The sequence below is a fragment of the Arvicola amphibius genome, chromosome 6 (genome assembly GCF_903992535.2).
Source record: "Arvicola amphibius chromosome 6, mArvAmp1.2, whole genome shotgun sequence".
NCBI classification, from domain to species: domain Eukaryota; kingdom Metazoa; phylum Chordata; class Mammalia; order Rodentia; family Cricetidae; genus Arvicola; species Arvicola amphibius.
Genome location: NC_052052.2, coordinates 48,906,972 through 48,923,525, shown reverse-complemented (window position 1 = coordinate 48,923,525; position 16,554 = coordinate 48,906,972). Strand labels below are relative to the sequence as shown.

Sequence of the window (16,554 nt, the reverse complement as noted above, 5' to 3'; positions counted from 1 at the left end):
ACTCTCACATCTTGATTAACCCATTTCTATTAATGTGTGTAGCACCACCAAGTGGTAGCTTACCAGAAAGATTCTAACCTGCGTCCATTTCGGAGAGGAGAGCTATGGTGTCTGCCTCACTGCCTTCTTCCTCCCAGCATTCTGTTCTGTCTACTCCACCCACCTATGTTCTGACCTATCAGGCCAAGCAGTTTCTTTATTAATTAACCAATGAAAGCAACAGATAGATAGAAGACCCACCTACATCAGTGTCACACGCCTTTAATCCCAACACTCAGGAGACAGAGGCAGGTGAATCTCTGTGAGTTCAAGGCCAGCCTGGTCTACAGAGGAGTTCTAGGACAGTCAAGACTACAGTGAAAAACCCTGTCTTGAAAAACCAAAAAATAAAATAAAAAGTAAATTTCTATTTTTCTATAGTAAAATCATCACCTCCCAAGTGCTGGGATCACAGTTTACACCACCAATAAAAGTAAGAACACAGTAGGCAAAGATGGATGGTAATACAAAGGACAAAGAGGCATAATCTAATCATGAAGCTTATTATTATAAAGTTAGTGGATGGATGACACTGGACTTAATGGATTGGTTTTAGAACTTTTGAGTTTTAGATCTTAACATAAGTCTTTATAAAGTAAGGTCCAATTTTAATTAATAACTAACTGGCTGTGCCAATCCCACAATGCTTGGTGATGTTAACAGGAGTGGAAACGGAGTGTTTATATCTGATATTGTGAAAGGCGGAGCCGCAGCCCTTGATGGCAGGTTGATTCGAGGAGACCAGATCTTGTCTGTGAATGGAGAGGACGTGAGACATGCCTCACAGGAGACCGTGGCCACCATCCTCAAGGTGAGTTCCTAGGCAGCTTCTGACCTAGCTACAGTGACCAAGGCTCACGGAGCTGGCCCGGTCTTTTTGGCCTTGATGGGATGTTTTTGCTCTATTCTTAGTAGAAATATAATACCTGGTGGCTGAAAATAGCTTAGTACAGCTGTTGTGCTGACCCAGCAGACCGAGGGGCAGTGTCTCATGTAGTGACTGGTCCAGTTGTCACATTTGTCTTCCAGCCCATTCTAGAGCATGGGGTCTGCCCCCTTCCCTCTGCATTCATCAAACCCAACTTTGATCACTAGAAGGGAATGCTAACACTCATCTAGACTGGCTTCTCGTTTCCCAAATGAAGACAGAGTCAACCCACCCTGGGTTGTGGTAAACTTGTGGAAGTCTGCAACTCAGACTTCGCAGCTAAGGGGCTCTGCTTCACCAACCCCCTTCCCCTTTGGTTGCAACCAGTGGACCTTAAAGCAACTGTGGAAGCTTGTAAAAACAGATGAAGTTTGTTATAATAACCGGGGTTCCTGGTGCAGTCAACTCTCAGTTACTCTGCAGAGGAGGGCCTGGATTTGTGAACTGTCTCCTGTTGGGTTTCCCACTCTGCTCTTTCCCACTTTTTGAACACTTTCATCAGAAGGGAGATGAGAGAAAAGAAAGGCAGTTGGTATCAAACCCATTTAATGCATCTGAAGGGCCCACGGATGAAGCTGCTGACTTTCTCTCTGCTTGGGGTTTGGATGACTGGTTCTCCTTTTTGCTCATTGGCCTAGTTCCCTCTAGTAAGCCTTGGCTGCAGAAGGCCCCGCTCTGATGTTTTAGATCATCAGTGCTGTTGTGCTTTACTTCTGTCTTTCTTGTCTTCCCAAGTGCGTCCAGGGCCTTGTACAGCTGGAGATTGGGAGACTCCGGGCCGGTTCCTGGGCTTCCTCTCTGAAGACCTCACAAAATAACCAGGTTGGTAATGTCTTCCTAGCTGACTCGCTCTCTCTCCTGCCCCCCCCCCCCGGGAGGAAATTCCTCATCTCATAAATTATTATTTAGAAATGATGTCTAATATACACATATTCACAGCACCTACTTCAGTGTGTTTTCATGTGTTTGAAATGAAAATGAAAGGTGGGGTGGAAATTCATTAAACCCCACATTTTTTTCCTTTATTGTTTATAGGGTTTTCTTAGAACCATTTCTCTCTCCCACTATTCTATATTGCCCGTTGCACACACATACACAGCTGTGTTTATTTTAAAAAGGAAAAAAAAGAGGTAACATCTGGTGGCAATTTGACCCTCATTAGCACAACATTGTTCTGTTCATCCAATTAAACATTGCTATAAAGTTAACTTGTGAATAGCCACTCACACATGCTGAAGGCAATTAATGGTATATTCCTAGGAGAGCAAAAAAAAGGGGGTCTCTCTTATGGCAGGGAGGTATTAGTGAGTGACATTTTGTGAGTTAGCAAATATATTTATTTGCAAGACTGATGTCAGTACCACCTTTTTAATGAAGTATTTTCACGGTAATTTTTTGTGTGTGTTATAATGGCTGACACACTCAGTCTCCCTCTGTTAGTCCCACTTGGCACATGATTCAGCTGTAGAAACTTGCATGTAACTCCCTAGTCTCTTTGGGGGTGATGGACAGCCCCCCTTTTTGAGTTTAAAGTGTGATTCTTCTGGTTGCCTTGTAACAACAGCCTCCCCACAGCCTAGTGTTTCTGGATCTGCAAGTTGTCAGCCACTGCTTTGCCTCATTCATGTTAGAAAATGGGAGGAAAGGATAGCAGTGAGAGCCAGTGAACTGGCAGGTAAATGCACTTGCCACCAAACCTGATACCTGAGTTTAATTTCTAGAACTCTTTTTGTAGAAGGAGAGAGCTGACTCCCAAAAGTTGTCTTCGGACTGTCACACTCATACTATGGCATGTGCTTGTACACACACATACATATACACACACATGTACACACAAATTAGTGTAATAAGAGAATTTTAAATATTTGACATTGATCAGACAGGGTCACATACTAGCTGCTTTGACTTCAAGGATCTTCAAAGTGGACCTAGCAGAATGGCTCAAAGGTTAAGATTACTTGTTGCTCTTTCAAAGGACCTGGATTCAATTCTCAGTACCTACATCATGGTGACTCAAACTGTCTGTAACTCCAGTTCTAGGGGACCTGACACTCTACATGCGCAGACATAACACATGTAAATAAAATTTCCAAAAAAAAATCTTCAAACAATCAAACCTAATCCACACTGTTAAAAATTTGGATCCCCCTACCCATCCCCAGCTTCTGTAATTAGCAGCGAACATAAACACACATAGTGCTGCTTATTCCGCATGTGAATAATCAGGGGTTCAGTGGATAATTAAGTTGACAGTGGGAGCTGCAGATACAAGACAGCAGTCTTAGGCATGCTTCTTCTTGGGGGGAGACTCATCTGTGTGAGTGGTTTTGTTAAGCCTCATTGTACACAGGTGACTAGAGTACAATGAGCAATACTGCACATGCACTGTTCTTCCCACAGGAGACTAAAGTACAGTGAGCAATGCTGGACACGCACTGTTCTTCCCACAGAAGACTAGAGTAGAGTGAGCAATGTTGGACACGCACTGTTCTTCCCACAGGAGACTAGAGTAGAGTGAGCAATACTGGACACGCACTGTTCTTCCCACTGCACTAACAGTTGAGGTGCTGGGCAGACTGCATTTCTGACCCTTCTGGAAGAATGGATATAAATATCATCATGATTCATAAACTTCGCATGCTAGGCAAGTGCTCTGCAGACTGAGCCACATCCCAGCTCTGTATCTGTTTTTAATATATCTTACTTTACTGTAAGCTTGTATAGTTTGGTGTTTGATGGTGGTTAAGTTTGACTGCTGGTTCATAAATTTCTATCCCAAGCACCATATAAACTGAGTATGGTAGTGCACACCTGACATCCTAATACTCAGGGAGGTAGAGACAGGGTCCCAAGAGGTCATGATCAACTAGATCACAAAGTAAGATCAGCTTAGGATATATGGGACCTCTGTATCACACCAAAGAAAGGTGTGCCTGTCCTAAAGTCTACAGATCTCTATAACCTATATGAAAATTAACTGTAAAAGATTAATTAATTGATGAATAGAAGATATGTGGTAAAGAAAGTAGAGGGGTTGGAGATGGCCCGGGTATTTATAGCACTTGTTACTCTTGCAGACGGCCTGGGTTTAATTCCCTGCACCCACATTGTGGCTCAAAATAATCTGTGACTCCAGTTCTAGGGGATTCAGTGCCCTCTTCTGGCTGCCTCAGGATGGTGCATATAGTATACATACATCATGCAAGCAAAACACATGTGTAAAATAAAAAGAAATTATAGGCATTTCATTTTTCATTTTATTTTTGCTTTTATGAGGGAGACTCCCAAGTATGTGCCCAGGGTAGGGATCTTCTGGCTCTACCTCTCTAGTGATGAGATTATACATGTACATATGTCTCATAAAAACAAAGCATGGGGCTGGGGTGAGGGAGGGGTGAGCACCACTAGTTTTCCTTCTTGTCTTCCTCAGTCACTGTAGATCTAGCGCCGTGCTAGTACCTGCACAAAAGTGACCAATGTCTCTGTTTTAGGGGGATCAGCACAGTGCACATAGCAGCGGCCGGCCTTCCTTGGCCCCAGTCATCACTGGCCTACAAAACTTGGTTGGCACAAAAAGAGCTTCTGATCCTCCCCAAAAATGTAAGTTCAAGGCCAGCCCAAGCTACTTAGTGTGGCCTGTTTCAGAAGGAAAGGTTGGGAGTGGGGAGCACAGATCTCATAAGCAACAGAAAAGCAAAGACTCAGAGTGCATGAGAAAGTGCAGTTGGCTGGAAGGGGTGAGAAGTGCACATGTCCTGAGAACAGAGGGGGCAGGGGTTTTTAAGTCCCTCTTAGGGTAGGGCAAAGGATTACACACAGAAACACAAATGTGTTGTCCCCACCTTTGAGTCACCATATTTCAGGCCGTTGCTGCTGCAGCCCATCAGCTTTAGTTAATCAGGCCAAATGATTATGGCCGCATCTGTCCACTCTGGGACACCGCCCCTGAAAACTCAGGTGGCTCTGATACTGAGGAGGGGTTTACTGTGCTTGCTCTAATCTCCCTTCTTGAAAATCTGAGGAATGCCACTGTTTTTAGGGGAGTGTTACTTAAGCACACGACCTCTGGTTCAGAAGCATTAATGGATGCTCTTGCTTCTTTCATAGGTGCAGATATGGGGCCAAGAGCTGTTGAGATAACCAGAGTAAGTCAGTTACTATTTTTATTCTATGTTGTACATTTCTCTTCTGGATATAATTTATCCGATTATTTGTTCTTCCAAGTTACTAAAGTAAATATGTAACAGAAATAGATTTTTAAAAAATAAATAGAAACACATAAGTGACCTTTGTGAATATTTTAGTATAACCTTTTCATATTAGTGTGTGTGTTTAAATTTCACCCAGCAGAGAGTGTATTGGACATCCTCTTGTAGCTCATCTTCTTTACCTTGCTGTGTGCACTTGGAGCCGTGTGCTCTTGACAGCACAGAACACAACTCTTACTGGTGGTGTAGTATTCTCTCTACTGTCAGCTTCCTCTCGTTAAACAGTTAGCACATTTCTTTTTATTCCTTTTAGATTTAGTTTTAGTTCATGTGTATGGCCTGCATGTAGTCTGTATACTATGTGCATGCCTGGTACCGACAGAAGCAGGCAATGGATCCCCTGGAATTGGAGTTACAGGTGGTTGTGAACCACCACATGGATGGCGGGAGTTGAACCCACATCCTCTGCAAAAGCAATAAATGCTTTAACTGTTTGACGTCTCTCTAGTCCCCATGTTTAATATTTACCTTATATAACAAACATTGCTATATTTACATTTTTGCCTCAACTCAGGATTAACTCCTAGAAAGAAAGCTATCAGACCTAAAGCCACACTTGGAGCCAGGATGCAGCTTGGTTGCAGAGTGCTTGGCTATCTTATGCGAGGCCATGTGTTCCACCTCTAGCATGGGAAGGTTGCTTCTTATTAAAGGCTGTTATGTGTTGTTGAATTGCTCTTTTGAGATCCTTTGAGGTTTATTCCAGTCCATACATTTTTAGATGCTGATTTTCAGCTCACATGTGATATCTAGAATATTAGATTAAATGCTTTCTTTTCTATTACCGTGTTCATGGTATCTCTTCATTGCAATGCAAAAATAACTAAGGATAGGATCCAGCACCCTCTTCTGGCTTGTTTGGGTCATGCACACATGTGGTACACAGATGCACATACAGGTAAACCATCCATACATATAAAATAAAAATAATATCTCTTGGAATTTTGCACAGAAGGCATTGCCTATTGATTGGTGCATTTAGAAGGTATCAATTGGACACAAATTCTGTGAAGACAGAGTAGAAGCTCCCTGGAAGTTAAGCAATGCAATTATTCTAAATTATAGTTATGGCATGGCAGCACTAATGATCATAGAATAACTCATCTTTATAACATCTAGGATGTGGGGTGTGTATATGACATGCATAACACACCCCACATGTAGAAGTCACAGGACAACTCAAGGGGATCAGTTCTTACCTCCACCTTCTCGGGACAGGGTCTCTATAGTTTCTGAAGCTGTACTTCATTCTCCAGGCTCACTGGCCCATGAGCTTCCAGGCAGTTCTCCTGTCTCTGTCTCCCAGCTCCCTGGAGGAGTGCTTGGATAACATGACTTTCAGGGACTGAACTCAGGCAGGCTTGGGTTCTATCTTCTCAGCTGTCTCCATGGCCCTAAGGTAGAGCATTTTGCCTTGTTGATGACATCTTACTTGGTTTGGGCTCTAGAGTCATGCAGACTATGACATGTTCTGCCATGAGCTCTCTCAAGGCCATACAAGTCTGTTCTTATGTTCTCTTCATGTGGGCCTTTTGGGGATGCTTTTCTATTCTCCAGCTTTATTAAGGTGTAAATGATGATCACTAAGCTATGAAGGGTATTGTTTCTCTTGCTTCTGTTTTATTTTTTGAGATAGAATCTCACTGTGCGGCTCTGACTAATCTGGAACTTGCTGTGTAGACCAGGCTGGCCTAGAACTCACAGAAATCCATTTCCTATGCCTCCAAGAAAACTGGGATCTTGGCCGTCTTTGGCTATAAATTTCTTTCTTTGTTTTTGTTTATTGAGACAAGGTTTCTTTGTCTATCTCTAGTTGTGCTGGAACACACTCTATAGACCAGGCTGACTTCGAACTCAGAGATCTGCCTGCCTCTGCCTCTTGGAATTAAAGGCGTGCTCACCACCACCCACTGGCTAGGAATATTTTTAAGTAATTTTCAACTACAGAAGCTGTGTGACCATGAAGGTCCTTTACCCCACAGACTAGCGCTTATGTACCCTGACTCTGTTGTTTTGTTTTTCGCATGTTGGGGTCCAGCTAGGGGCCTGAGGCAGGCTACTCATGTCCTTATAAAACAACGTTACAGTGTTACTTTTAACTGTCCTACATGTTCTGAAGAACATTAGAGAAAAAAATGGTCACATTTTCCTGGGTGTTAGCAAGCTGGAGATTTTATTCTGGCCTTGGTGGATGTTCGGTCGTGTCAACCCTGAAGACCAGTGATGCTTATGCCTTAGCAGGCAGCGACCAGCTAGACGAGAGTGCAGCTTCTGTGTGCCTTTGTAGTGGTTCCAAGCAAAGTTTAATCATCGAAAACTTTGCTATGCCGCTTGAGGTCTCTTCTCCACGTAGTAGATTGGAACTGAGCCTGAGAATTCTGTGTGCATTTGTGCTCAGAATTCAGGGTCTCTTTCTTACTCTTTTCACACTGAATGTTCTCTCTTATTATCCAGCAGCAGATATCCCTGGTTTTCTTCTGACCTAACGAATGGGGTTGACATTAGAATATCAGCAGTTCAGTCACCTTTTTAGCTCCCAGTTTGACTGGGAGTCTCCCTCAGAACAAAAATGGAACACACGTGCATGTGTACATGCATGCACATATATATGCTCACCTGCATGTGCTCACATGCACATATATGCATGCTCACAAGTACATGAGCACAACACACACACACACCACACATGGTAAAACTAAGGGCTGTGTACCCCTGCTGCTGTCACGACTCCAGATTCTCACTTACCACCCCAGTTTTAGTTTCTTTCTGTTAAGGAAGCTACGGCTGCTATCTGCATTCTGACAAGACTTTTCCATTGTAGTCAACAGGAGCGATAGACTTGGCGAGAGTGCCAGCCCGCTAGAACTGCAACTTGTCATTTGTGCCTTCAGTCATTTAAAATTATTAACTGTCCTATGATGGGGGAGGGGGCAAGAGCCAGATCTCTACACAAGGGTCCATCTTTGCAACAATTTTCGCTACTATTTTACTTCCCTCAGAACTGCTGTCACAACAGTGGGCACCCTCTGAGATCCTTTGTCTAATGCAGTCATGCAGCTCTTTTGAAGCCAAGTGTGTTTGTTCACACCCAGAGCATGATATGCGCGGCAGTTTAATCATAAACACCATATGAGAACACACTTGCCAAGGCTGCGTCAAATTGGCCGCTCCACTGAGCAGGAGCGAAGACTTTTGTTTTTAATTTACTGTTGCTATTGGCTTTTATTGAGCCTCTTCTATAGGCCAGGACAGTAGTACTACACCATCTTATTTATACTCGAGTTATCACTCTGTCTGCTACAGTCTACTTACCATCTTGTGCATAAACTGGAGGCTCCCAGAGATGGACTTCTCTGAGACCCCACCAGCTACCCTGACTGCACAAGGAAACACAGGCCTTTATGATGCCCCGTACACAACTCACGTTGTGCTGGCCTCCTATATCATGGAGGGTTTTTGTCCAGTAAAATTGGAGGACCAGCTATGGATGCCTATTACCAAAGATGCAGGCCTTCTGTTCTCTCTCTAGGAGCTCAGCGATGCCCTTGGAATCAGTATCGCTGGAGGAAAAGGAAGTCCTTTAGGAGATATCCCGATATTTATTGCTATGATTCAGGCCAATGGAGTGGCAGCACGTACCCAGAAGCTTAAGGTAAGTACCACCAAGGCGACTGGGAAGGCCGACAGCGACAGTGGGTGTTGGGTGGGGGAGGGGTTGCAGCCACAGGGACCTTGTTTAAAGTTGGAATTGCAAAAGCCATCAGCAACCCATGCTGAGGGCAGAATACATTAACGAGACTGCAGACCTGAGATTCATTAAGCCCCTGGACATATAAAAATGTTTTTATCAGTGCTTTGCAGTAAAAGAAGGAATCACAGCTTCTTACAAACCTCTTAAACACTTTTAGCTTCTCATTTACCCGAAATTGGTTTTTAACTCACATTGGAATCTTCCACCCACCGAAAGTATCAACATTTTTATGAATTTTTCTCCTGTTGTTCCTTAATCTTAACTGGGTATAAAAATTAAGCAGAAAATGCTTGGCTTCCCCATCAGAGCTTCACTGAACAGTTAATTCGTGCACTCTACTCTTACTGGCAAATGTACGTATAAAACACCACTGTCACCAAAGATACAAAAGTGACCTGCAGTGCCTTTCAGTAATCAAATCTGGCCCCCCTTCTTGTTTCTCTGATTGGGCTGCATTCGGGGGAAGCCATAAAAATTCCCCACGCTCCACAAGAGCCAGCCCTCAACAACAAGGCAGATGGGAAATACAACTTACAAAGAGTTTTAGGCATTCTTCTCAAATTTAATTTTTCCTAATGATAGTGATTTTCTCCCCCTTTTGTCCTTCTAGGTGGGAGATCGGATTGTGAGCATTAATGGGCAACCTCTGGATGGACTGTCTCACACGGACGCTGTTAATCTACTGAAGAATGCCTTCGGGCGCATTATCCTGCAGGTATTGTGATCAATGGAGAACCAGCTGGGACAGGCAGATAAGTGGCAGCAGAAAAGACGGAGCAAAGTGTCTCTGGCAGTAGGCATCACCACCCAGCAGGGTGCTTGCTGATGTGAATTATGAAGGTTGAAAGCGAGAAATTATTATTTTTATTCAGAAATTCTTTACTGCCACCCATACAGGCATGAGCAGGATTATATGAAAGTGTAACAAGGGGAGAAAAATTACTCTCAGCTTCGTGTGATAAATCAGCAAGGCTTTTAGTTTCCAGCATTCTTTTGTAAATTGAAGTTTGCAAGGAATAGGAAATGATTTCCTTTCTTACATCCAAGGACTGTCACTGGGCAGTCCAAACACTGTTTCCTATTCCTTTAAATGCAGAGAAAAATACAGTGCTTTCTCCTACACCGTGGTGGTTGCCAGCACCCTGCAACTGTTGCTACATAGTAGTCACCAATTAAGGCAGACAATTATCGATCAGCTGTGGCCCTATGAGTATTGTCCAGAGAGACAGGGAAATAGAAAAGGAAGTAAAAGCAAAATGTGCTGTTAATTTCCCCTGCCTCCTTCTCAGCCCTCCACATGTCTCTCAGATTGATGCCGTGCAGAGACTTGAGAGGCGCACACTGGCAGTGACTTTCATTAATGAGTGTCCCTTAAATGAAAGATTATGATCACCATACTTCTGAAGAGGTAGTATAAGATAATTTATAGGTAAAAAGAATAAAACCCCCAGCCAGCACTCAGATAATCCCAGCCTTAGAATCAGAAGATTGAATGGAAGAATCCTGACATTGGAGAGAAGTGATTGAGGTTCTTAGCTCCGAGAGCTCAGTGCTCTAGGTTCAAAGTGCCAAAGCAGTTAACAAGGTAAAGAGCTCTCAGTACACATGATGGGGTCATGAAACGCTGTCTGTGGTTTCTAACAAAAGGCCAAATATTATTTGGGTCCTTAAGTGTCTGCTGAATGCCAACCAAAACGGTATGTGGGCAGCCTTGGCCTGCTTCTCCTCGGCTGCCTGGCGTCCTCACGCAGGGTGGAAATTGCTGGTCGTACTTACTCATGCTCCTGCTACAGGAGCTTGGCTTTTTGTTTGTCCATCCTTCCAGTTCTGCTGACCCCTGTCACTTGCTACAAGCACACCTCTTTAGTTGCAACTGCTAGTCACAGGAGGCATGAGAGAGGAGTGCCTCAGCAGGAACATGAATGAGAAAAGGGGGCTTTCTCCTAGTATGTCGTATTGCTGGTATTCTTACACGCTGACTAAGTGCATCCAGCAGCTCCACCTTCTTCACAAGGACACATGGCACACGCTTGGTCTAAGATGTAGCTCATGGTAGACTTTGCGTAGCATGCAACCTGGGTTGAGTCCCAGCACCCCTCCACACACACCCAAAAGACACAGTACAAAAGTGTAACATAACTGAAATTTAAAATTACCTCGCCAGACATGGCACCTCTCAGTAATGGGGGCTGGCCAGGAGGGTCCAGAGTTCAATGCCAACCCTGAGCCACTTGAGGCCCTGTCTCAAAAAAACCAAGCCAACAAAAACTTAGCTTTTAGAAACTTAGTTTGGTGACCATATCTATAGTCCCACATGTCAGGACACTGAGGCAAGAGGATGAGGAGTTCAAAGTCAGTAGGCTCTATAGAGAGAGTCTCACAAAAACAGAGTCCCCAAAGGAAACTCTTCATTCTAGTAAAATTGCTTCTGTCAGCGTAGTTTTTAAACATATTTCTTATAAAGAGTCTGGGGAGATGGCTCTGCAGTTAAGAGCATTGGCTGCTCTTCCAGAGGAGCTGGATTTGATTCCCAGCACCTACATGGTTGTTCACTGCCCTCTGTAACTCTAGTTCCCGGGGCATCTGATGTCCTCTTCTGGCCTTCTTTGGTATTGTATACACTTGGTATATAGACGTACACACAGACAAAATGCCCACCATACAAATAAAATGAGAAAAATTAAATGTTTTAAAATTGTATTTAAATATTTTTATAAAGTGGCAAATATACTTTTAAGTGATTTCAGATGAAAGCTGTGGGAGAATAGTGACTGCTTCTGCCCACTCTGACAGGGAGCTGCTTTTGTTTGATTGGGTTTTGTTTCAGACAAGGTCTCTCGGTGTATCCCCAGCTATTCTGGGATCCCTCTGCTTGAGCCTCTACAGTGCAGGGATTACAGGACTGTGTACTGTGCCACCGTGGCTTACTTGCTGTTAAGAGCCTTTAGTGAAAGAGGTCCTTTTTTTTTCCGTTTTCTGTGTTTTAAAAGTGACACTATATTTCGAGGTGTTCTCTCTTACAAATCGTGTTACTTGCTATTTTCATTTTCTTATCTATGCTCTGAACTATCAGTGGACCCTCTGAGGAGTTCACAATTGAGGTATTCACACTAAATACAAAGCTTGCATGACTGCAGCTGTAGGAGACACACAGTTTAGCAAGGTCCCCTCTCAAGTGCCTTCCAGTCACATGATATTCATTTGAATTAAAACAATGTGCAACATAATTGTATGGCAGCTGACTCATCACTAGACAATTATTTTTATTATCAGATAGGCCACTGGCAGGAAAGTAGACAAGGCCAGGTAATTGTGCCTGGTGATACGGAAAAAAAGACATGTGCATGTATGGTTTGTGTAAGCATGTCTGCAGGCCAAAGGTTGTTGCTTAGTCAAATTCCACCTTCAGCAAGCCCCAGCCTGTCTCCACCTCTCCAGCATGGGGATGATTATGCACACACCCTACTTGTGGATGCCAGAGAGTCAACTCAGGTCTTTATGCCTGAGAGGCAAGCCATTTACGGACTGAGTCATCTCTGCAGCCCATGAAAAGAGCTGCAGTGGGTTTCTTATGCAATGCCATCAGCAAGGGTTGTTGGCTCAGGAAGCATTACATCCTGGATTATCAGACTGCAGAGTGGAGAACCGAGAGGCAGCTAACCCTTCCGGAAGCTTGATATCTCTAAGTATAAGAAAGAGTGATGTCCCTGCCTCTGAAGATTAGTGGATGCTTATTGACAGGTCCAGACTGAGCAACTGAGGTTGACTAGGCTTTAGGAAGTGTTTTTAAATGTTCCTAGTTTTATTTGTTTCTTGTAATTCGAGAATTTGTCCTGTTTGGTTTTTTTTTTTTTTTGCATATGAAATGACTATGAAACTATTTTTAATCCATACTCTCTGCTAGAAAAAGAGGGGTTTTTTTTGTTTTAAGATTTCTCTTTTGTATGTATAAGTATGTGTGCGCACTTGTGTCTTTGTCTTTGTGTCGGTGTGAGTAAATGCCACATGCGTGCAAGCGCCATGAAGACCAGAAGTGGGCATCGGATTCCTTGGAGCCGGAGATACATGCAGCTGTGAGCCTCCTGATGTAGATGACGGGAAACAAACTCGGATTCTCGACAAGAGCAACAGCGCTCCTAACCACCGGGCCATTTTGTCAGTCTACAGGAAAAATCTAATTTTCTGCCTTTCTTTGAGGACATCAGAGGAAGTAGGGGAGCATGTCAGGCATTTCTATCGCAATCAGAACTTGTGGAGATGGCTTTGGTAGACGGGTGGGTCGAGGCAGCATTAATTAAACAGATAACCCAGACTGGCCTCACTATGTAGCTAAGGCTAGCCTTGAACTTCTGATCTTGGTGTCTCACTCTCTTTTGTTCAGGATAATGTGCCCTTGGTGGCATTGTGCTTTTAGGGACACTGGTGTGGGGAGGCCGAGCAGCCTCTTAGCCCAGGAAGTGTGCCGCACATGCTCAGTGTTGGAAATGAGGACAGACTTAAAAGCCACTTGAACTTCCCGGTGTTAACACCATTGCGTGACATATTGCACGTATTAAACAGTGGTTGAGTAAATGAATCAAAATGGAAGAGAGGGATCACAGAGCCTAGGAACAAGTTTGGAGATCAGAAAAAAGTGTTTAACTCCAGTAATTAAGAGATTGTATACAAAACAGTTCTTCAGGTCGCCCTTCACGGGCATTCTTCAGGTCTTGTAGAACTGACCTGAGAGACCCCAGTGGTAGATGAGCAAGTTGAAGATGTGCCTCAGCTGGAGCGTACTTGCCCTGGGCTCAGTCCACAGTGAATCCATGAGTGAAGGGAGAGCAAGCCAGGAAATCTAATGACCAAAAAGTAGACGGCACAAACAGAAACACAGCTGAGAAAGAAGAAAAAATATTAATCAGTGCACATATTAAGTAATAAAAGAAGAATACCTACCCAGGCTTTACATTTTTTAAGAAAGTACTTGCAAGCTATAAAAGAGCAAGGCATTTGAATGGCACTGGCTTTTTTGAAAACAGTCTTCTGAGAGAATTACTTTAAGGTGTACGCCAACAAATGAACAAAGTAAGACAGCAGACAGAGAAGTGCTGGACACATTGCAGTCTGGCAGTGACACAGAGAGCAAGCAGTCTTGGAACAGCACATAGAAAAAAAGACCTCTGAACTAAAGAGGAGAACAGAAGAGAGGTGGCTCCGTGGGTTCAGCACTTGCCACACAAGTCTGATGACATGAGCTCCATCCCTGGTCCCATAGTAGAGGAGAGAACACTCACCAGTGTCTTCTGATTTACACACAGTAAAATAATAATAATTATAATAAAATTAAAGTAGTGAAAAAGATTAAGTATCCAATATATGTAACTATTCTGGAAGTTTGAGGTAAATTAGAAAATGTAAAGGTGATCTAATAAAAAAAACTGTGCTAACTATGTACTCTGGAGAATAAATTCACACCACAATCACAGAAGTGTTAAATCATAGGAAGTAGTGGGCTCAGTAAGAATAACATTTAGACCCAGGCAAATCTCAGCACTTGGTAGGCAGAGACAGATGGATCTCTGTGAGTTCGAGGCCAGCCTGGTCTACAGAGCAAGTTCCAGGACAGACAGGGATACATACTGAAAAACGGCATCTTGAAAAAAATAGCATTTTAAGTATGACTTTTAGGACTGTTTTGCCTTCATTTTGTTATTGTTGTGGGTATAGGACAAGTTCTTGTCATATAGCCCAGGCTACCCTCAAACTGTAATCTAATGATCTAAGACAAGGAAACCTGGTTCTGGGTCCCCCACTTGTTGAGAAGAGAGAAGTGATGGTGAATGCTAGGAGGGAACTTGTTTTTAGTCTGGCCACACTGGAGGTTACCCCACCCCACCCCACCCCCACCCGTGGAGGGTACAAGACAAAAATCAAGGGGGGTTGCATAGCTCAGTCATGGTCGGGTCGTCCTGGTTGATCATTGTCCTAGGACTGGCCATACAGTCTTATCTGGACAAGGAAGTCACCACTGCTAGGGGCAGTTTGGATCTGCTTCACAGGATGTTTGTCTATTAGACTTATGATCCTGGAATCCAGGGAGAGAATGACACAAAGAAAGAAATCAGAAGGGTAAGATCGAGTTTGTTAAGACAACTTTAGATTTAGAGCAAAGACTAAAGACTTACAGGCGCCACCCTGGAATAGGAAGTTGTAAAGACTCGTGGCCGGTGATGTGTTGATTATGATGTCCCCTGCAAATCTTGAAAATGCCTTTGCTATTCTTATCTGGTGCCTTCAGCCTTGAAAGGGGAGGCTGCAAGAGGAACATCCTTAAATGATTAACATGTCTGCTGTACAGAGTTGAACAGGAATCTGACCCAAAGTTGAAGGTAGCAAAGGAGACGGTGGAACGGGAAGCTGAGATGACAAGCCTGCCACGGCTCCTCTCCACTGCTACAGGCCCTCCCTCGTTAAGTCCCTCTGCTTTCAGCAGGGGCAGCCTGAGCCTCTGTTACAGTGTTAAACAATTATAGCCAAAGATCCTGGTGCAGGAAATGGAAAGCATGGGGGTGGCCATGACACTTCAGCGGAAGGATCAGACGAGCTAGAGCTTTTGTCGTCCACACAAGGATGTGATCAGATATTTTAAAAGCTTGTCAGCCAGGAGTGGTGGCATGTTCAGGAGGCTGAGGCAGGTATCACAGACCAGGGGCTAAAAAACCTGGGCTAAGGGAGGGAGTGGGGGTATGGGTGGAAGGGAGGGGAGGGAAGGGGGAAGAGGAGGGGAGGAGATGGAAATTTTTAAAATATTAAATTAAAAAAAATGAAAAAAATTTAAAACTCAGGAGTTTCAAAAATGCTGAAAAAAAAATCTGGGTTAACAGAGTGAGTTTGAGGCCAACCTAGGCTACATAGTCTATCTACCTTATTTCAAAATGCCAACTGACTAATTTGGTTAAATAAACAAATAGAAGTAAAATTGAGTCATTTAGGAATATGGAAGCAAATACTGAAAGCAACTACTAAAGAGTTGAAAGTAGTCAGAGCAGAGGCATGAAGGCTCTCATTAAGTGCTAGTGGGTGATTCTGACTTTATCACATCATTTATTTACTGTGTATGTCTGTATGTGCGTGTGTGGTGGTCAGAGGACAGCTTATAGCAGCTACTTTTCTCTTTCCACTGTGTAGGTCCAAGGAATCAGACTTGGTGGCAAGCACCTTTATCCACCGAGCCCAATTTTGAGTGTTTGGGGGCAGGGGGTGTGACCTGGTCTATGTAGTCCTGGTGTTGAACTCACAGAGATCCTTCTGCTTCTGCCTCCTGAGTGCTGAGATTAAAGGCCTGTGCAACCATGCTTGGCCCAATTTGGGCTTTTAAAATCAAGTAGCATACATGGGGGAAGATTTTAACTGATTGGGCTTGGTTTTGTTTCGGTATTTTTTTTTTTTTTTTTTTTTTTTTTTTTTGGTTTTTCGAGACAGGGTTTCTCTGTAGCTTTGGAGCCTGTCCTGGAACTAGCTCTTGTAGACCAGGCTGGTCTCGAACTCACAGAGATCCGCCTGCCTCTGCCTCCCGAGTGCTGGGA

General features: G+C 43.6%; 1 protein-coding gene across 5 annotated transcripts in view; it reads left to right on the top strand.

The window, feature by feature from the left end:
* Positions 1–16,554, top strand: part of Patj (PATJ crumbs cell polarity complex component) — a 302,434-nt gene that overhangs the window by 265,880 nt on the left and 20,000 nt on the right. For all 5 annotated transcript variants that reach the window (XM_038332714.1, XM_038332713.1, XM_038332717.1 and 2 more), the window contains 6 exons: positions 703–850; positions 1,703–1,789; positions 4,459–4,567; positions 5,075–5,112; positions 8,765–8,887; positions 9,597–9,701. In XM_038332714.1, the coding sequence (XP_038188642.1) occupies positions 703–850; positions 1,703–1,789; positions 4,459–4,567; positions 5,075–5,112; positions 8,765–8,887; positions 9,597–9,701 (610 nt within the window). The remainder of the gene's footprint in view (positions 1–702; positions 851–1,702; positions 1,790–4,458; positions 4,568–5,074; positions 5,113–8,764; positions 8,888–9,596; positions 9,702–16,554) is intronic.